The 22,316-nt window shown below is 39.7% G+C and overlaps 1 protein-coding gene across 2 annotated transcripts in view; it reads left to right on the top strand.

Annotated features, from left to right (window-relative positions):
- Nucleotides 1–22,316, top strand: part of GALNT5 (polypeptide N-acetylgalactosaminyltransferase 5) — a 42,059-nt gene that overhangs the window by 14,380 nt on the left and 5,363 nt on the right. Inside the window, exons 2-8 of one of the 2 annotated variants that reach the window (XM_047871719.1) lie at nucleotides 671–837; nucleotides 2,343–2,462; nucleotides 10,444–10,579; nucleotides 11,169–11,288; nucleotides 13,743–13,860; nucleotides 14,869–15,192; nucleotides 20,048–20,128. In XM_047871719.1, coding sequence (XP_047727675.1) covers nucleotides 671–837; nucleotides 2,343–2,462; nucleotides 10,444–10,579; nucleotides 11,169–11,288; nucleotides 13,743–13,860; nucleotides 14,869–15,192; nucleotides 20,048–20,128 — 1,066 coding nt within the window. The remainder of the gene's footprint in view (nucleotides 1–670; nucleotides 838–2,342; nucleotides 2,463–10,443; nucleotides 10,580–11,168; nucleotides 11,289–13,742; nucleotides 13,861–14,868; nucleotides 15,193–20,047; nucleotides 20,129–22,316) is intronic. The other variant, XM_047871720.1, reaches the window with a different exon arrangement.

Genomic DNA, 22,316 nt, shown 5'->3' with positions numbered 1-22,316 from the left:
AAAAAGAATATTTCCTTTGGCACTTGGCAGGAGGCCAGTTGGCAGGGCAATCATAAGCTACTTGGTAGCATTAATTATGTCGGAGTGTTCTCTTGTGGTATATGGTCAAATTAGCATAGCGGTGGCTACCATTTGGTGAATTCCTGTGCCAGGAACTGTGCTAGACAATTTATGTGCATTCTTTCTAGACCATAAAACTCTATTGAATAAGAACTTTCACCTAATTTTAAAGATGAAGGAACTGAGATATAAAGATACTAAGTATGGTATCAAAGGATAAAGATCTGAGAAATATTGGTGCTGAGATTCAAAATAGTGTCTAACCAATAAAGCCTATGTCCTGTCCACTACAACGAGATGCCTCCACAGGAACTTCTCATGGCTTGCATTACTTTTATAGCAACTACTGTTACTGGTTATTCTTCCTCTGCGGTTTATTTTATTTATACCCTTCCTCAAGAAAGATACATGATAAAATTATCACTGATATATGTAGTAGATGACGGATTGATGGATGAACAAATAGATAGAAAAACAGATAGACATACCCACAGATAAACAGAGCATGTGAGTCTATGTGTATATACATACAATTGTACTCTGTGACTTTTAAAACCATCTCATGGCTCTTGTTAGCACATCACTGTGCCCTGCTTGTGTCCTGGCCCAGGTGTGCAGAGCAGCTTGTTCACAATAACCTCCCGACCACCAGTGTCATCATGTGCTTTGTGGATGAAGTGTGGTCCACTCTGCTGAGGTCTGTTCATAGTGTACTTAATCGCTCTCCTCCGCACCTCATCAAGGAGATTCTTCTGGTGGATGACTTCAGCACCAAAGGTAAGAAAAACACTCCTGAAAATTAAACTTTGGTATATATGTAACAAGTCAGAGTTAGACTCCGTGGAAAACAAAGATATGGACGGTCTGTGGTTTCTTCCTCAAGAGCAAAGCACATTACATGTTAAGTGTTGAGAAGACAAATTGTCTATAGGACCAAACAGATGAAGCTTCAACAGAGTGCAAAGGCAGAATCCACCATGGTGCAGAAGAAGTGAAGAATCTCTCTATTGGGGTTATCACATAATTTGTGTACATAAGTGGCCCTTTTCCACCTGAGGTCCCCTTCCCACCACACCACAAATTTCCAAAATGCGACCCACTTCAGAAAACTTTAGCGAATAGCAAAGAGAGGACAACCCTAATAGAACAATGTAGCTTTGATCATGACCACAATGACATGGGCCAGTTTCATCAGCCTCAGAGTGCCTACCAGAATCACACTGAGGTCCGGGAGCAGGGAAAATCCATGAGAAAAACTGGTTGAAAACTTTGAGAAGGGGCCTTGAGAACATACAAAGAAATAGTATCTAGTCACCAAGCAAATGATAGTCTTCTGTATGAATGGCAGGTCCAGATTTGGAGGGACCTAAAGCTTAGATGGTTTCAGGGTCCTCTTTAAGAAAAAAATCCCACAGGGGTGACTGGATGGCTCAGTCAGTTAAGCATCCGGCTCAGGTCATGATCTCATGGTTCATGAATTCGAGACCTGCGTAAACTTTGTGCTAACAGCTTAGAGCCTGGAGCCTGCTTCGGATTCTGTGTCTCCCTCTCTCTCTACCCCTCCCCTGCTTGCTCTCTCCCTCTCTCACATAAATAAACATTAAAAAAAGAAAGAAAGAAAAAGTCCCACAAAATTAGTAGGACAGTGAGCAGCAGAAGTACTTTTGGAAGCCATTCTTACCTAGGATATCTGTCAATAGCTTAATTACACATAGAAGTGATTGCAAGTCATATAAATATACCCCATAGAACCCCAACAACATTCTTTTAGATGGATTCCTCTTTGGCCACCCAACAAAAGAGGTATGATGGAGAGGGCATCATAGTAGGGAAGTGACAGTGGACTTAACCAGTTGCAGTTGCAATATCTTTCTTTCACAAATTTTTCAATTTGCATACAATGTTTATTTAGCCTTCTGCCTGGGTCTTGGCTTGGCTTGGTTTGTAAGCTGGGAAGTTTGTACAGAAACCTGAGCTTATTTTATTTCAAGGCAAATTTACCCTGTCCTGACAAATACTCAGAAAAGGTGAGCCCTCCTCTGTAACTTGGCAACCCTGAAAAGGATTTGAGATTTAAGAAACAGATAGCTTAGAGAATTGAATACAGACAAAAACCTATCCAAGAAAATGACATCAGAAAATAAAATCTGGCCCAAGGAATAAAATTTATCGAAGATAGTAAATATCAGAGTTTCTAGAATTTGATGTTAAGGAGGCACTGCTAGTATTGTCCAGATCTAGTTACTCAAAGTGTTTCCTTATCTATTCTTGCTGTGATATAGATTACCTAAAAGATAATCTGGATAAATACATGTCTCAGTTTCCAAAAGTTCGAATTCTTCGCCTCAAAGAGAGACACGGCTTAATAAGAGCCAGGCTGGCAGGAGCACAGAATGCAACAGGTAAGAAGCTGTTAATTTTGTATTTTGGCTATATTTTTGTTTTAGTTTCTTTTTTATTTTCAAATATACAGCAAATTTGAAATAATACTGCAGGGAACAACCATAATGCCATCATCATTCCACCAATATTTAGCCTTTTGCAATATGTGCTTTCTCTCTCTCTCTCTCTCTCTCTCTCTCTCTCTCTCACACACACACACACACACATGTTTGTTTACACACACTTTTTTTTCTCAACTTTTGAATTTACAGACATCATGACCCTACAACTCTGTGTACCTTAATAGGCATCTCTGAAAAAATAGAGACATTCTATTAGATAAGCACACTTTCATATCTGAATATCGTCTGGTTTATGCTCTTTTCAGACTCCCTTATTGCTCCTGAAATGTTCTTAATAGTTGCTTCTGTCTTTCGAAATTTGAGATCTAATTAAGTTTCATGCACTGCATTTGGTTATTTACTCTTCTTGGTTTCTCAATCTAGAGTAGAAAACACCCTACTTATCACTGACTTGTGTTTTTTTCAGTGTCCAGGCCATTTGTTCTGAACATCTGACCACATTCTGAAATTTCCTCACTGTTTCCTCATGTTACACTCAGGCTAAACATTTCTGGCGTGCATACTGGATAGAATTCTACTCTGTAGGTGGTAGGACTTGCGTACTGCTTATGGCTTCAAATAAAGAGACACATGATGTCAAGTTGTCCAACTGTTGGTGATGGTAAATTTGAGCACTTAGTTAAAATGTTGACAGTCAGATTTTTCTTTGGGGAGTAAGAAGCAATTTGTGGGGTAATACTTTGATCCACATGAATACTCTGTTTTCCCTACATTTTACCCAATGGTTTGCACCCATTGATGATCATTGCTTGGATCATTTATTGCACTGAGGGCTGTTCATCTCTTCTGCCTTCCCTCCCTCTTCTTTTTCTCCCACCATTCCCCTCTCTCCCTCCCTCCTCTTTCCCTCTTATAGGGAAATCCTCACTATTAATTTATGCTTTCAAAAATTCAATTTGTATGTTATCAGCTTCCTTCCTTCCTTCCTTCCTTCCTTCCTTCTTTCCTTTATTTATTTATAGTACTCAAATTGTCCCAAATTTGATCACTAGGAGCCCCCTCAAGCCTAAGCTGTCTTGGCCTGATCCTATCTGTATTTGAGGACTTAGAATTGTTTACTTCTCTCTTCCCTGACCTGTGTCTGCTCTTCTGATAGCAATTTCTACCTTCCCAAGAGCAATATGCTCTTTTCTTCACCTCTTTTTGGTGTGTGGGTGTTGGGGAGTGAAAGGGAGGAGGCAAATCTTTTCTCTCATGAGTACTCTAACATTAATGCCAAACATATAGGTTCAGTTTCACATCCTGCTGTGGAAAGACCTGTACGCCATGATAATAGCTGAACTTACATACCAGGTTCCATTCTAAACACTTTCTGGACTAATTGATTTGATCTTCACAATAACTCTAGGAGGTAGGTACAAGTACTTTCTTCATTTTGCACATGAAGATATAAAGGCACAGTGAGGTTATGACTTGCCCAAGTTCTCCCAGCTAGTAAGTGATACAGCAGGATTGGAACCCAGAAAACTCCAAATCCTCAGTCTTACTACATTTTGCTGCCTCTAGACATTTAGATATCACTCTCCTCTGTAAGCCATGGCATTGCAGATTTCCACCAGCTTGTATTTAAGCATGTTCTAATGGTAAATTATCTACTCACCTGAGTTACACCACCTTGTAACTAGACCACAAATCTGGAACTTTTCATATCCCACTGGTTTGCTAACAAATTTCTTTGGCCTGTAATGGAAATTTTAAACTAACTACAAACACATCACACTAAAATTAACATTGCAGGGACAGATAAGATTCTTAATGATAGACTACATTTGAAAAATTAAGTAAAAATCCATGTTTGACTTCTTTTGGGAAGTAATTACCCACAAATGATACAAAACTAGGAAGTGAGGAAATAGTCCAAACTGACAAGTTTGGGGCTAAGATCTGGATAAGGAACATCCCCAGGCAAGTGGGACAAGAAGTACAATGTCCTGATGTAGAAATATGTTCTGTCTATTCAAGCTAAAGAAGGAAGTTTATTATGGTTGATGGGTGCTGACCATAAAGAGAGTGGTATGAGATTCATTTGGGGGGCAAGGCAATGGCAGGCTTTTGCAAAGTTTTATGAGTCATCTGAGAGTGTAGGCATTGTTCTTGGTATAATATGAAGCCAATGAAGTACATTAAACAGGTGAATAAAATTGTCTGACTTAATTTAAAGCTCACTTTGGCTGCCTTGTAGAGAACGGGTATTAGGGAAATGTGAGAAGAAGTAGGGAGACCATTTAGGAGGCTATTACAGTTGTCCAGGCACCAGGGAGGTACTAGGACAGAAGAAGGGAGTGGTCAGAGTAAGAATATATTGTGGATATGGAGCCCACAGGACTTGCCATCAAGTAAGATATAAAGAGAGTAATAATGAAACGAGTCAAAAAATAAAACAAAACAAAAACAAAAGACCCCTAGGACTGGAATCAGAGCAACTTGGTGGATGTTCCTCATAACCAGAGGAACAGATTTGGGATTACAGTTGAGTTCCAATTTTGTTCATGTAAATTTGAGATGAAAATGAGATATCCATGTAGAGAAAGCTGACAAGTGCAGAACCAGAAATGCAATGCTTATAAAAACTTCTCTCTGCCTTGCATGGAGCACGACGCATGCTGGAGATGATCTCCGCAATAGTCCATACTGTTAGACAACACAGGAGGCCTCTTCAGATGGGGTGCAATGAACTTGGTCAAAGCAATTGCCTACTTGGCCTGTTCAAGTACTTACGGTTACAGACATCAAATCATTCTTCGAATTTAGTAAATCCAAATGTAATAATGTAAATTTGGCTCTTTGTCCCTAATACTCTCGAGCACATTAGCTCAATTCTAGTCTGGTAACTCTTAAAACTATTTTGACCATAACCCATGTTAAGAAATAAGTTTTGCATCAGAACCTACTGCATACCTATGTTACACATATAACTACAATAGACATTTCATGAAATAACATGTACAACAAATTCTAGTATCTTCTCTTTTTGTTTTATTTGTTTTTTAGATTCTGGCCAATCCCACTATGTTGTGGTAGTGACTTGCTAAGGGGTCCCAAATTTAGTTTGGAAAGGCCAGCTAGGTGCATCTTAATTGCTTGTCACTGTCTAATGAAGAGTTGCTTCTAAACTATCGTAGAAGAAGAAGTAGAAAGGTATGTTTCAATGGGATTAGTAATGGCTTTGTCCAAGGATATATCCAAGGGCCCTGAAGTGTACTTGAGTCCTGTGAAAAATTCAAGGGGATTCAGAATCCTGTACCAGCTTTAGGTGAGGAAATAATTCAAGGACTATTCAGGGTCTGGACTGAGCAAGGCTGGTCAACCTGGTGAGTTCTCCCAGACTCCCCTCTGAGCATTCCCCAGCCATCACAAATAGAGCATTAGTAGGAGACGCCCTAGGACCTGAACAGTCTCTGTAACCAGAGATCAGCAAAGGTATCAGGGCAGAAAATGTCTCTAGACTGCCTCAGCCAAACAAAGAGATGAAGGACCAGAATCTGAATCCAAAATCTGACAGACCATAATAGCTATGATTTCCTAAAGATTTACCCTTTAGGATTCAGAGAAAAGGAAGGGGAAACCACAGACAAGGAAGGGTGAGATCAAAGATCCAAGGACCTGCAAAAATTGGTCAAGTGGCCCTGTTTTGGTCCCAGGGTATTATTAGACTCTCTGAAAGTACATAATACCAAATATTAAGGGAAAAACAGTAACTCTCTGACAACCGGCAATGTTCACTACATATTCAGTTTTCAGGGCACGATATGTCCTTCATCTGGATCTGATTCAGGCAAAAAGATCAGGTCCAGGTCCAATCAGTTATTTCCTGAGAATGAGGAGTTAGACTGGCCAAACAGGATTTAAAAACTTGAAGGGTATGCCACGGTCAATGGATCTCTAGGGAAAATGTTCTATATGAAGCCACAGAAGTAAAAAGAGACACAGTGACTGAGGTGCAAGTGTATAAGCCAACCTCCAGGATCTCATGCTAGTATTGAACAAAAGAGCAAGTTACTGCCCTGCCAAGACGAGTCTGCAGTCAGAAAGTTTCAGTAGTACACTCCAGAGAGTCAGAATGGAGATCAGATTCTCATTTCCTTTATAACAATGGCATTTAGGAAATATTTCACATTGCTATGAGCATTCCAAAGAATCTGTTGGCTAACCTTAAGTATGTGGACTGAAGTGGCATCTAATTCCTGGACAACCCTGAGGTCTCCTGAAAAGCAACAGTCCTTCCGTAAATTTCTACAACTTGTTTTTTGCTGCAGGTAAAGCAGATGGTTTCCTTAGCATCATTTATAAATTATTATGAAAATTTAAACAGCCAGACAGGTTCACATTCCTCAAGGAACGCTACACACAGCAAACCAACACTAACTGGTGCTGGCACCAATATCCCAAGCTGGTTAGCTAAACCTATATGGGAACCCATATTCAACAAGAAGCCAAAGCTTTAGGCACATTAAGCATCTCTGGGCTGGTCAAAAAGTAAATAAATAAGTAAGTTACAATCAAATCCATCTGCAAACAATCCAGCATTGCTGGGACCTACTCTTAGGAAACAGAAAAACCTGCCAGTTGGCCATCAAGATAAGATTATTTTGAGCTCTTGCTTAAATACTCATTGACAAACAGTAACAATACTAGCCGTTTATAAGGAATTTAGGTATTAAGTAGATCTTAGAAGTAGCTCTACTAGGTAAAGCTCAGAAAGGTTAAGTGACTTATCCAGTGTGGCTAAGGAAAGCAGAGCTGCATGACCTCAGTCCTACGTCTATTTCACCGTGACTCTCCAGGATAAGAATCGTGTGTGAAATGTCCCCAGACCATATCCACCACAAGTGGAAATCCTAACCAGAGTCAGTAACATAGACAGATCCCTGGTCTAGTTCCTGAGATCTTATTTTAAGTTAAAAAGTGTCTGAAAATGGAGCAATGACATTCACGCATAGGAGGATTCTCTTCTTGCCCAAAATAAAACAGTATAAAATTCCAGTCTATGTTTTGGGCAGAGGCTGCTTCCTTTGGGTCCTGGCAACAAGTGAATGAAAATCTGTATGGGGATCTGGGCCAGGTGGGAAGTGAATGTAGGGTTGGGGACCCATCTAGCTACCACCAAGGACTGAGAAAGTCAATCCAGACTCTTTGACCCTATAAGCGTATCCTGAGGATAGGAACAGGCAGTCTAGTAGAGACTGCTCTTTGGTTTAAATGGACCAGCAGTAGCAGTGATAAGAGGTAAAAACAGAGAAGGAGGCAAACCATAAGAGACTCTTAAATACAGAGAACAAAGGGTTTGCTGGAGGAGAGATGGGTGGGGGGGATGGGCTAAATGGGTGATGGGCATTAAGGAGGGCAGCTGTTGGGATACGCACTGGGGTGTTATATGTAAGTAATGAACCACTGGGTTCTATTCCCGAAACCAATACTGCATTGTTTGTTAACTACCATGACTTTAAATTTAAAAAAATAATAAGTAGTAAGAGAAAGGGACTGTCTTCTGCACCTGTTATATATACCAACCAAGTAGGACCTTAGCAGACCATGCTTGCATACCTTACACACTAGACAGCCCCTGTGAACCTTCTCACACAGGGAGCAGGCTGTGCAAGGGGAGACCCTTAGGAGATAATGATCTTTCATTATCAAACAAGCCATAATCTCTGAAAATAAGACTCCCCCAGCATGATCAGGAGTTATAACCGTTGTGTCCCAACAATTGAAGATGAGCGGGGACGGAGACTTTGGTCTAGCACAACACACTTCTGCCTAAAGAGACTTCTCAAGAACATTCCTCACCAACATTTTGGCTAAGTTCGGTTTCTTCACCTTCTTTCAAAAATTCCATTGTTGATCAGTTAATTGATAAAATATTGAACCATTAATTAAGAGGTTGGTTACAGTTTTTAGTGGATCATGATCTATCATCCAGGTATCTAATTTCACCTTGTTCTTTGCCTGCTATTGTCTTCTGCCTTTACTTCAAGCCTTCACGGTCTAATAGCTTTTCTTCTCTCTGGCCATTTTTTCTTTCTTTTTTTAGGCACACAGGCAATGGAATAAATTCTTTTCTAATATCAGGCTGCCACTTGGCTGTGCAAACTTGGAAAAGTTTAAGTTCTTTGCTTCTCTTCAAAAGGAATAAAACTTAGACCTCCATCTCATTTCCGAAGTGGGAATAAAAATTAGACTTATACTTCAGGGTTGTTGCATGAATTAAACAAGACAGCCATGTAGAATGCTTAGAACCATTGTCTGGCATAGAAAAAAACACTTAATTGAAAATAACTGATGTTATTACTGGTTAGTCAAGAGCTAAGGGGGGGGGATGGGCAGCCGGGTATTAGAGTGGTCAGTTCAAACAAGACAAAATCAAAGTAACGCTCAAGTCTTTAATCATTTCCTCCAATAATGTAAGTAAGAAGTGTAAGTAAGAATTGAAACAGAAGAAAAGTGCTGACTCCCTCAATGTTCCATTCTTCCCTGTAGAGAAATGGACTGATGGATTGAGCAGATGTGAGGATCGTCTTACTGCCTAAAGGAGCCCAGAACAAAAGACTCCTCCTGTTTTATAGCCCTGGGGGCTAGGGTGAGAGAAAAGAGAGGGGTAGGAGTGGGAAAGTACCAAATGCTGAATCAGAGTGGAGGCAAATGTGCTGGAGATGGCTTCACCATCTCCCACATGGTGAAGCCGGGTTCCTGGCCTGAAGCGGTCCTCGGAGTGGAGGAAAATGGAAGAATGTGGACTGGAAACACAGCTTTGCTGAGGGCATGTCCACTGAGTGGGAGGGAGGGCCTGAGCTCTTGACTGCAATTCCCTTCAGAGGCTGGGGCGCGCTGGCTGCAGACCATGTCTGGTGTGAGAGGGCGGCCTCCCGCCACGAGGCCTGCCAGAGAAGCTTCTGTGATTGCCTCTGGTCAGGCCTGAAAGGATACACAGGATTTCGGTCATAGTTCAGATTCCTCAGGTTATTATTAATCTTACACACACACACACACACACACACACACACACACACATAATCCACTTGCATAAATCATTTGGAACAATGTAGATGCTACTTAGAATTTTATTGAGATGAAAGTACTGCTGCACACAACGAAGAGGAGAACAAGGATTTTTAATGAGTATTTTTTAGCCTCCAAGTTTCTCTTTCTTTTCTCTTTCTCCTGCCACGCTCGTATTTTTTATTGTGGTAAAATACGGGTGACATATAATTTACCGTCTCAGTTCTATTTCTTCAGTGCACAGTCCAGTGCTCTGAAGTATATTCACACGGTTGTACAACCCATCTCTAGAATGCTTTTCAGCTTATAAAACTAAAACTTTCTACCCATTAACCTAATCCCTATTCTTCCTCCCACCCCTGTAGCCCTTCCACACTGCCTTCTAGCCTTGCTGATTCCTCCCCTTTTGCCTGTTTGTACCCCTATTATGCAAAATGGTATTTCCCCTTTCTGATGCCAACCTTGGATTATCAAACTCTGCCTGGTCTTCTGAAAAACAAAGCTCAGTTTTCCACAGACCCCACCCCCCCCACCCCAGGGTAATGGGACCCACCCTCCTTAGAAGAGACAAAGGAGCCACCTTTTGAATACTAAGGATTCCCTTCAAAGTCTTGGCTACCCATTCAAAGTGGCTTATCAATTTTTTTTTTCAAACAAAAATGATGCTTCCAGAAACAAAATTTCTTTTATTTCATGATAGAATGAAAATATAGAGACCAGGAATTCGGTGATAGTTCCGGCCTTTACAATGTACTGCCTTTGCAATCACCTTTCTGGAGCAATCTCCAAGACCTTTGAACACAACAAACACACACTCAGTATATCGCTTTTTTCAAATGAACTTTTTTTTCTGGCTCTCTAGGTGATGTGTTGACATTCTTAGATTCTCACGTGGAATGTAACGTTGGTTGGTTGGAACCTCTTCTGGAAAGAGTTTATTTAAGTAGAAAGAAGGTAGCCTGTCCAGTAATCGAAGTCATCAATGATAAAGATATGAGGTAATATTGTCATATTCCACAAGATACTTCTAAGTGACTCATTAACTAACAGCAGCAGAAAGTACTGGCCATATTCCTAGGCTGCACACTTTTACAAATCCGAGAAATACACAGTTAATCCATTTACATAAATGGAAACACATAATAGATATATCGAGATCAGAGAACGTCAATCCAATTGTTTACTTGATCATCAAAATGCTTAACCCTTAATACCAAGAATTCCTAATACTCATTGTCCAGTTCTTTCCTCTTTCTATTCAGCTGTGCCCCAAAATATTTATCTCCCTTAAGATTCATTCATCTTTTTTGTGGGAAATATACATATGCTCCTAATTTTTTCCCTCAACAATATCCAGAACATTATTAAAAGACAAGTGGAAGTTAAAAACAAGCAATCCAGCCAATTAGTCACTAATGCAAGTTGTACTCATAAATTCTCTTGAAATGTTATAAAAAGTTTGTGATAATCTTGAGTCATTTGTGTAAGCACTTGCTTCATTCATTTTAACAAGATATGGTGTCAGGTTGATTAAGTAAGTATATGTGTATGATCTCAAGCAGCATTTGTGTTCTTTTCCTGGATTAGTTACATGACAGTGGACAACTTTCAAAGAGGCATCTTCGTGTGGCCCATGAACTTTGGTTGGAGAACAATTCCTCCAGATGTTGTTGCAAAAAACAGAATTAAAGAAACTGATATAATACGGTAAGCGTGTGAGATTTAAGATTAGGAAGCAATCGTGTATCTTTTTGCAAAGGCATGGGAAGCAATCCCATGAAACAAGTATTTCCCGTCATTCTATAGACCATCAAGAATTATGGTTTTAGCCAATAGATGATCAAAAACAAGCAAAGTTTCCCTAAGAAATTAGTTTCCCACTACCAAAACTCATTTTTTAAATGGTCAATTACACCCTATTCAGCCCTGAATCCAGAGAAATTTGCTAACACTATTCCTTCTCCCTGGGATTTACAACCTAAGAAATATAAACTAGTTGAATATGCTGCATAAATGCTATATAAGCACACCTAACATTAAAGGCAACATGAGTAAAAATTAGAAGAGTAAATAATAGTAATAAAAGTATTATTGTAATAATAACTATTGTTAGGATTTTCTTTTGGTGTCTAACTCTACCCCTTCCATGGGAGGGGTGCCATATTCTGTAAGTGAATTGAGAAATATACACAGAAGCAGATATGAACTGAAAGTGGGGTTTTATTGCTAGAGAAGCTGGATTGAAGAACACAGCTTAGACCTGAAGTCAAAGTGAAGACTTCTGAACACTTCCCCAGGAGTCTAGACCTGCATGAAGCCAGCCTCAGGCAGAGTGGCAGGAGTCCCAAAGACTCCCCAGTTGGAGAGAGAACTTGAACTGACAAATGTAAAGAGAAAGCCCAGCCCAGACTGTGCATTGTGGCATTATCTCTCAGAACTTACCCCCTATCCTTTGCTAGGTGCCATGCTTTCAGAATTGATATTCCTAGCAAGTCAAGTAGGCTTATTATCATTTATTAAGCAGTCTGCATTTAGCCCTCTCTATAACCCTAGAAAAGGTGGTAGGTAGGATTGCCATTACAGAGATGAGGACACTGAGCCTTAAAATAATTAATTTTCCCAGGGATATGTAGCTTGTAAAAGAACAAATTGGGATTCAAATCCATATCTGCCTGAATGTAACACTCTTGCTCTGATCCCACACCTAAAGAACATCTTTGCCTTTTTCAGACTCCCATTTGGAGGGTCAATGTACTGATCGAGCTCAGATTATATCCAACATAACATTGGGAAGAGAATGCATTCTGGATAGATGGGAAAGGACATTTGTCATTCAGACAGAATATGTGCCTAAGGGGAAGGGAAGTAGGTGTGGGGTAGGAATTATTTTACCCTTAAGATTGCTGTATACCCTAAACACAAGGCAAGCTCTCCACACAAACCCCTTTCAGCTGGCTCAATCTTAACACCATGGGAAGTGATTACTGCTGATTCAAGTGTAGTTTCTATCCCCCATGATCTATAACAGTAATGAAGGCTCTGGAGTCAGACTCTTTGGATTCAAATATCAACTGTACTATTGACTGATGGCGTGAGCTTTAAAAGGTTACTTAACCTCTTTGAATCTCTGTTTCCTCAGTTCTGCGTTAAGACTAATAGAAGTAGCTACCTCCATTATCTGAGAATTAAATCTGATTATATAACATGCTTTAAAAAGTGTTTGCCACATAACAAGCTGTCATTTAAGTCTGTCTACAGTTGAGGCAGTGTGGTGGAGTGAGAGATCATAACATCAAACCAGACCACCTAAATTGAACCCCAGATGTACATCATACTAATCTGTGGCCTTGGGAACATTTCTAGCCTTTTCTGTGTTGTCCTTTCTTTTTTTTTTTTTTTTTTTATAAATTTTTTTTTCAACATTTATTTATTTTTGGGACAGAGAGAGACAGAGCATGAACGGGGGAGGGGCAGAGAGAGAGGGAGACACAGAATGTGAAACAGGCTCCAGGCTCTGAGCCATCAGCCCAGAGCCCGACGTGGGGCTCGAACTCACGGACCGTGAGATCGTGACCTGGCTGAAGTCGGTCGCTTAACCGACTGCGCCACCCAGGCGCCCCTGTGTTGTCCTTTCTTAATGGTATATAGTTTCAGGGTTTTTGTAAAGTCTGAGGTTACATATATATATATATATATATATACACACACACACATACATACATACATATATACACACATACATACACATATATATACACATATATATACATACACATATATATACATACATATATATGCATACATACATACGTATATGTATGTGTGTATATATATAATACTTAGAGCAGTGCCCGGTACTCCCTTAGCACTAAATAAGCATTTTTAAAAATAACATATTCGGAGAGTTTGGGTCAGAGAGTAAAGACAATAAGAATCATACTTCCAAACCCCATCTTTGTTGACCCCAATCAATCTCTGCCACCATGAACCACGGAACTGATCACTTCAGTGCTATATGTGACTCCTTTCCAAGACCTCCCCACCCTCTATAGCTATTTTGAAATGTCTCTTAACTCCACCACAACTGCACAGGGGACCCACTCTAAAAAGTTGAATTCGCATGACATGCAAGTTTAAAAAAACAAACATTTCTTTTTGTAGGTGTCCCGTCATGGCGGGTGGACTATTTTCCATTGATAAAAATTACTTTTTCGAACTTGGAACATACGACCCTGGGCTTGATGTCTGGGGTGGAGAAAATATGGAACTCTCATTCAAGGTATTACCAAGCAGTCCTCAAATTCTTTCTACAATTAAGAGTTTTATCATTTGGTTTCATTTTACTAACAATCAGCTATGGGACTGTCTCTGGGAAGAAATTTCACAGAAACTTTAGGGTCTCTAGATGAATGTTTTTCTATCCCAGATTGAATTTGGAAGAATCAATAGCTCCCATGAAATTTATCAGAGTTCCCTAGTATTTTATAACACTGTTTCTACATCTGAATATAGAGGGAATATTGTCTGCCATTTGACCTAAATGATGTGAGATTCATACTTCATACCAAATATCTCCAGGAACATTTTTCTGATATATCAGAAGTAATGAAAGCATTCAGTAATGGGTCATCTTAGTGCAAGTGACAGAGGTACAAAAAGTGCCTTTAGAGCAGGCCATCAACAGGCGATCTTGCAGCAACTTTGGACATCTCAGACAGCTCTGGGTATTTATGATCATTGATCAACACTTAAGAAATCCTTGGCAGTAGCCAGAGTGAAGAGAATCCAAAAGGCAACTGTTTTCTTAGGGAGTGGGTTGGTATATAGTAAAAGGGGTATTACTTTGAGCTCATTTTCAAGTTGTGTTCCATTAAGTTATATGGATCACCCCAAGATGTAAGGAGGGAAAATTGAAAGAAAAAAAGGAAATATATACTCCTTACCCTGATCCAACCAAAGCAGGACTTCATATGATATATTTTATACATTGGGATTCTGTGAGAATTTCTTTATTAAAAAAAGATGTACACTGCAGCGTAGGGAAGAAAACAATATATATTTTACGAATCCTAAAATGCTCCACAGCAATGTACAAAGCTAAATAAACCTGTTGAGCTTAAATTGAAACCATTGAAAAAGATTTTAGACGTTGACAGTAGTACTTCAAGCTGGGGGGGGGGGGGGGAGGGGGGAGGGGGTGGTCACCAGGTGGTTCCTGTCATTGTTAATTGCCCATGAATTGTGGGCAGTCATGTGATAATTGATGCTTCCTATCAAACTGTTACAGGTATGGATGTGTGGTGGTGAAATTGAGATCATTCCCTGTTCCCGAGTAGGCCACATATTCAGAAATGACAATCCATATACCTTCCCCAAGGACCGGATGAAGACAGTAGAGCGGAACTTGGTGCGGGTTGCTGAGGTCTGGCTTGATGAGTACAAGGAGCTATTCTATGGCCACGGGGACCACCTCATAGACCAAGGGTTAGATGTTGGAAACCTCACTGAACAACGGAAACTTCGAAAGAAACTAAAATGCAAAAGTTTCAAATGGTATTTGGAGAATGTTTTTCCTGATTTGAAGGCTCCCATTGTGAGGGCTAATGGTGTGGTAAGTTCAAGGAGCAAGTTAAATTGTGAGTCCATAAATACTAAATTTAAAAACTCTTGAAAAAGTGTGGAAAAGAATGAAGGATTGCACTATAAATAAATATCCAATATGAGGGCAGATGAGACAGAGCATGGTTAAGGATTAAATATAGGTGAACTTGAGGGAGGCTTTTAGGCAGCTACATTCATTGATTAATTCAGCAAGTACCTACTGGATATCAATAAACCACACAGTATTTCAGAACTGGATTATAGGGTAAATATGTATAAAGTAGACTTGATGCCTATTTGTGGAGCTTAAAGGTGAGTAAGGGAAACCATGTACAAATATGTAACGCTTAAATAAAAAGTAAAATGGCTTTAATTTAGGGAACTGGTCCCTAGTGACCAGTCCTTCTAAGCTAGAATATTCAACTCTGAGGAGATATTGAATGCTAGCCCTCAAAGACAAGGGTCAGCCAAACTTCAAAAAAGAGAGCCCTAGGCAGAGGATGCCCCTTGTACAAAAACTCTAAGTTAGATGACTGTCTAGGCACTCAAGAACTGGAAAGAAGATGAATGTTGTCAGGGTGTGAAGGAGAAAAGAATGGCAACAGATGAAGAGGGAGAGGAAGGAAGAGTGGTCCCATGGGTCCTTTTAGGCAGACTAAGGATTCTCCTTTCCCTTTCCCTTTCTTTTTCTTGTTTCTTACTTCCTTTCTTTTTCCTCCCTCCCTCCCTCCCTCTCTCTCTCCTGCTCTTTCTTCCCTTCCTTCTCTTTCTTCCCCTTCCTTCTCTTCCTTCCTTCCTTCCTTCCTTCCTTCCTCCTTCCCACCCTCCCTCCCGTCTATCTTTTCTTTCTTTTCCTTTCTTTCCTTTCCTTTTCTTTCTTTCTTTCTTTCTCTCTCTCTCTCTCTCTCTCTCTCTCTCTTTCTTCTCTCTCCTGAAGGTAATAGGGAGCTATTGAGTAGGGTTAAGATTGGGATGACATGATTTAATTAGATTTTCACAGATTTCAAACAGGAACTGAAAAGACAATGACAGAGAAAATTCCAGGGCACAACATAATGTACCAAAAAGGAAGAAACTGAGCTAGACAGGTTGGACACAGTACAAAATCTATGAACTAAAGCAAGAAAGTAGAGAAACTGGATGAAAGCCATTCTAAACCCATTCTAGGAGTGGGGCTTAATTCGAAGAGGATGGCAAGACGTGAGGATACTTATCATAAAATGGGTTTAGAGGTGATTAGTCAAGACTTGACCTAGAGCTTTTCCTAGTCATGCATATTTTTAATCCGTGTTACTGCTTTCTCATTTAATTTTTATTTATAAATATTCCCAGCATTATTTTATTTTCTTTCAGAGTTTTCTTTTTCTTCATGCAAGAGGTTCTCAGACTTGACCATCAGTAAGCCTGCTATTTTAGGCCATGTTTTTTTCAATTCTCCCTAGAAAGTGAATTACACAAACCAATCACTCTCTGTCTAGGAAAATTCCTGATGGCAAGGACGTAGTAGAGCCATTCTCCCAGTGTAGGGAAGATCCTGGAAGAGTATAAAAAAGAGGAAACTTGAAAATTCAATTGACAAATAGTAAAAGTGATCTATTTGTAACATAATGTAGTATAAAATGATCATTTTTATAGGTCAAAATAGAATAACAGCTATTTCAGGTGGTTTATCCTGATATTTTTTTTTCTAGGTAACTCATTAGGGAGAACACCATGGATTTATACACTATTCAAATTATTTGTCTGTAAAATAAACTGACACTTTTTTTTTTAATTCCAACTCCTGAGTAAGGAAAAAAGAAATTCTCACCATATTCTGTCCTAACACAGAATCTCAGCAAGAGCATTACTGAACTTTAACCACCAGAGGGAACTAAAAAACTACCTTTTGCCTCCTCTGTGAGGCTAATGTGTCTAAGAGTTCCCATGAAATTTTTGAAGAGCTCTTCTATGAACAGCCGGCTGATGCCTGAGCTATAATATATTAAAATGCACAAAATATTTTTAAATTATTTTTTTGAATTCCATTTGTTGCCTTCCTCAGACAAATTATAATCAAGATGCCACTGGCTTCTCTTTGAAGCAACTAGTAGGGAGTATTATTACCACTTAAAAAAAAAAAAGATCTTTCACTAGGCATTTCAGACTTAAGATTAACTGAACCATTATTTTAGCTGGAGAGTCTTGAAAAATCCCAAGAAAATATTTTACAATTTAAATCCAGTGAAAAGGTTTTTGTTTGTTTTCTTTTCTTTTTTATGAGAACCAATCGTTTATTGTTGAACCAAAAATGTTTGATGAATAAAAGAACCTCACTATGTGTCTTTATACACATTGGATTAAATGGTTAGTAAGCAGCCTATAGCCTAATGTTTAGCAAATGCCGTGATAAACTGTGGGGAACTCCACCTCCTAAATTGGAAAAGGAAAGAATTCAAAATGGATAGATTTTGAAAAACAATTGAAAAATTTACATACTGCCTGGTGAAAAAAAAAGATTGAAATGGTTTACATTAAAAACACAAATATAATTTTTTAAGTTTATTTATTTTGAGAGAGACAAAGAGAGAGCATGAGCAGGAGAGAGACACAGGGGGAGAGAGTGAGAATCTCAAGCAGGGATCCATGCTCAGCATGGAGCCTGAGGCAGAGCTCAATCCCACGACCCTGGGATCATGACCCGAGCCAAAATCGAGTCAGATGCTCAACCTACTGAGCCACCCAGGCGCCTCTGAATACAAGTCAATGTTTAAAACCATTCGCAAGTCAATAAAGAATAACAACCCCTTAGCACTTCATAAATCGTTTATACATGAAGAAAAGCAGTTTCTCCAGAAATCTCTGATCAGGAGGAAGGGAAACAAATCTTCAGAGAACTGGGGGGAGTGGTAAGTAAGGGAAAGAAAAATTTTCTCCTTCCATCCAATGCCTTTCCATGTTTGGCAGAAGGGACTGTACAAAATAAATACAAAGTAATCAGTTAAACCAGGGGTTCCCATACACTGCTCTGGGCAAGGTTAGTTGTGCTGCCAGAAATAGGATCCCAGGGCCAAATATATTTGGCAAGCACACTGCACTCCCTCGTGTAGCAGACAACTAAACATTGCCGTCCTAGGGGTTCTGCCAGGTTCTGGAGCAGTGCAACCTGTTCAGCTGTAGTGAAGCCAGAGTTTTCCAAACACGTGGGAAGGTATTTTCTGAGTAATCCACAAATACAGAAGTTTATATTTATCTCAGTGAAAATCCAGACAACAACTGGGTCGCATTTCCCTTCTTTAATCTCTAGGATTATCCTCCTTCAGTGCATTCTTATTAAATCTCTTCTCTGAAGTTGATTCCTTCTGTGTGTCCTGACTGCTCCATTAACTAGTGGTGGATTGTCTCTTCGCATATTTGTCACGTTAAATTGTGAATGGAGCTTTCTTTGTAGATTTCTGATGGAAATTCTGTCCTTCTAGAGTTCTTTTCCATGCCAGCCACCCTAGAAGTAACCACCCTGGCACTATTTTTACGTCTGTCAAAGTTCCTATCCAATGCAAGCAGTTCAACTTGCATCTCAAACCCAAATGAAGGTCAATGCAAGGTTCAGATTCCCAAGGGAGAATCTAGCTTCCCTGTTGTCTCCCTGTGCCACTGGGTAAATTGTTTTCCCCGGGACACCATTCTAGTGAGGGTCTACAGTTGTCCATCTTTATGTGAAAGACTGCAATCCCAACTCTCTGGCTTGTCCATGCCCAAGTTCTTTCTCCTGTCCTTACAATATCAATCCGTTGCTTACCAGTATTTGCCATTTTCCCACTTGCTAAAAGGTTTTGTTTTGTTTTGTTTTCTGCATTTGGTGGTCCCTGAATATTTGCCTTACTTTCTTGCAACCTAAGCTACGCATGTAAAAGTGAGGACCAACCAGTGAGCATGCTGTTATGAAGGCTCACAACTCTGTGAGCTGGACAGTTGCATCATAAAGCACCCTGGATTTAGAGCTCTGTGTTAGGCACGATAGAACAGGAAAGGGCACAAATAGTGTCCCTGCCAACAAAGACTTTCCCCCCGCTCCCAGCTCAGAAGGCTTTCCTGAGTGTAGATTTGACTCTACACAGCTCTTCTAGAAATCTAAGAAGTCTAAATTGCCCTATTAACTCACCATCTCATTAGCCTTCCCCAAGATGTCAAAGAGAGCAAGGGAATCAACATTTTTCTGCATTAAATGGTGACTTATAGAAAGCTGCCTCCATATTTGACCCTGTAAATCCACTAAAAACCTGGGGGGCCTGCCAGATAGTGTCTTTAAGCTTGGCTCTGTACTAGCTTTCATGACTTTCCTATAATGAATTGTAGCTTGCCTGAGTCATTAGGAAGATTCTGACAGGGAATCAGCTGGACTCTGCTGTTCTTTGAAGGACTCCATTTATCTATGATTCAGTGCCTAAGCAGTGAAATAGCTTGGAGGGGTCAGCCAGGGAACAGAGCCCATAACTGTTGGTTTGATTAAATTGCAAGTATGTGTGTTGACTTTTAATGTATGCATCAGAAAAACTTGAGACAAGAAAATAACTACTTCTCATGCTACCTTTTGCTCATTCCCTATTCAGCATTCCAGGCAAGGGTTAATTAAAAGCTTCTGTTTGTTGGCTCTGTGGCTGAATCATAGGCCTAAATTGACAGATTGAAGCTGTACTTTAGCAAGATTACATTATGTCTCTGTTAGAGATAGCAACCAATAAAATCGTATAGTGCTAAGTAATGCTAAGCTATCAACTTAACTATCTTTTAACCTTATTATAGTTTTATGGCCTGTGTTTTCTGAATGTCTTGTTCTACTTCAAAATATTTTTTTCTTAATGCATATTTTATATTTTGCTTCCTAGCTTATTAATGTGGCCTTGGGCAAATGCATTTCCATTGAAAACACCACAGCCACTTTGGAAGACTGTGACGGAAGCAGCAAGGTACCTGGCCTGGGTTTTCTCTCTCATAGGTGCAGTGGATAGATGGCCCAGGTGTAGGTGATAAGTGCAGGGTATGGCACATTTACTGCTCGCTTGAGAAATTTATTTTCGCTTTTACAAACAATAATTAATTTACACATTTCTACATAATCATACGGTTGGTGATAAGAGAGCCCACAACTAAACGTACAGACAGCGAGCAAGGGAGTAAAAGTGTGGGTACTGAAGTCAACCCACCAGGGACCCAATGCTGGCTCCACTGCTTTCGAAAGTGTGTTAACTTTACAAACTCTTTAACCTTTAGGTAAATAGTCGTGATAACAGTCCCTACCCCTAAAACAGGTTTGAAGATCAAATTATGTGATACCGATGAAACATGTAGAACGATATTTAACACTTAGTGCTCCACAAATGTTCACTGTTATAATGATAAAGACACAAAATGTGAAAAATTAAAAAAAGTTACATATAAAGATAAAATAATAAAGGAAATGAAGGAAGAACATATTTTTAAATAATCTAAGGGAGAAATTTTGTTTTGATTCAGTCCCCTCCTCCCCATTCTCATACATATAAAGGAGCATGTGTAATTTGCATATATAATGCAAATTACATAATCCATGATCCATGATGGAAAACCCTTCAACGAATCTCTGACAAACTCAGAACACAACGGATAGGGGAGGAAGGAGGGCCCAGGAGCACAGGGTAAGGACTCTGCAGTGCCGGAGGTGAGCTCTGAGTGATGGGACCTCCCTCTTCAACATGCGTTCCCTACCCATTCTCATTCTGTGGGGATATTATTGGTTTGGGTGCCAAATAAAACTCATAGGAACATCAGTACATGAGTACAATGCAGCTTCCTAAAATTGTAGATCACACTTTGGTGGAGAAATTATTTTGTGATGACAATCTAGGCTTGCCCAGACTTACTTGTTTGCTTTGACTTAGAGACATTGCCTATATATATATATATAAATGTTTATTTAGTTTTGACAGAGAGACAGAACATGAGCAGGGGAAGGGCAGAGAGAGAGAGGGAGACACAAAAATCTGAAGCAGGCTCCAGGCTCTGAGCTGTCAGCACAGAGCCCGATGCAGGGCTCAAACTCACAGACTGCAAGATCACGACCTGAGCCGAAGTCAGACGCTCAACCGACTGAGCCACCCAGGCACCCCAAGACATAGCTTATGTTTTTGAGTACATTTCCTCTCCACTCTTAATTCAAAGCTGCTACTAGAAGAAAGGCATCTTTGTCATCTGTGTTGCTATAATTCAGCTAAGGATTATAAACTTGAAGCTAAGGGAACTCTCTTTTCATTAGGAAAGAAGGGAGGTAGAGGGAAGAGAAATGTGTCAAAAATCATTTGAAATACACAACTTGTATATTAACCATTCCGAGAGGAAATAAAGTCCTAAATTATAAAACCACAAGTAGTCCGAATCATATGAAAGCAAAATATTATTTAACTCAGTCCTTCAAGACTCATCATTTTAGTGATTTTCCATGCCTGATTAAACCAGTATTTTATCTGAAGACCCAAACTGTAGTCTGGATAACCACTGAGCCTCTCAAGGAGATACTAGGAGGTGAAAATATGAATATGCAGCCCCCTGCTTTCAAAAAAAAAAACACCCATCTCCCTTTTTGTCTTGTTACTCATTTTTAGCTTCTGCTTCTTATAGTTTGTTTGAGTAATAAGAAGTAAGGGAAAGTTGGAGGAAGTTAACTTATCTGGGGCCGAATTAACTAAACTTTATACCAAGCCAGTTAATAACATTCATCCAAAAAAAGCACAAAAGGAATAAATTTCTAGGATTAACCACCAAGCTCTATCCTTCACCTTACCTAAAAAGTCCCCTATTAGCTTTTCATTAACTATTAACTTTTCAACCAGTTGAGATGTCCCTTCTAAAGGTAATATCTAGCTTCTCTTTGTAGCCACCTCGCTTCCTTGTACTATGGCCTAAGACCATGCATCTCAAATTTTAATGTGCACACAAATCACCTGGAAAGTTTGTTACAATACAGATTCCGATTCAATAGTTCATGATGGGGCTGAGAGTCAGGCGTTTCAACTACCTCCCCAGTGATACTGATGTTGGTCCAGGGAGTACCCTTTGAGTGGTGAGGTCTAACCCAATGACAAGTGTGATAATCTAACTTACATCTCAGTTACATTACAA

Source organism: Prionailurus viverrinus, chromosome C1 (assembly GCF_022837055.1).
Source record: "Prionailurus viverrinus isolate Anna chromosome C1, UM_Priviv_1.0, whole genome shotgun sequence".
Lineage (NCBI taxonomy): Eukaryota > Metazoa > Chordata > Mammalia > Carnivora > Felidae > Prionailurus > Prionailurus viverrinus.
This window is presented reverse-complemented; position numbering and strand designations above follow the sequence as displayed.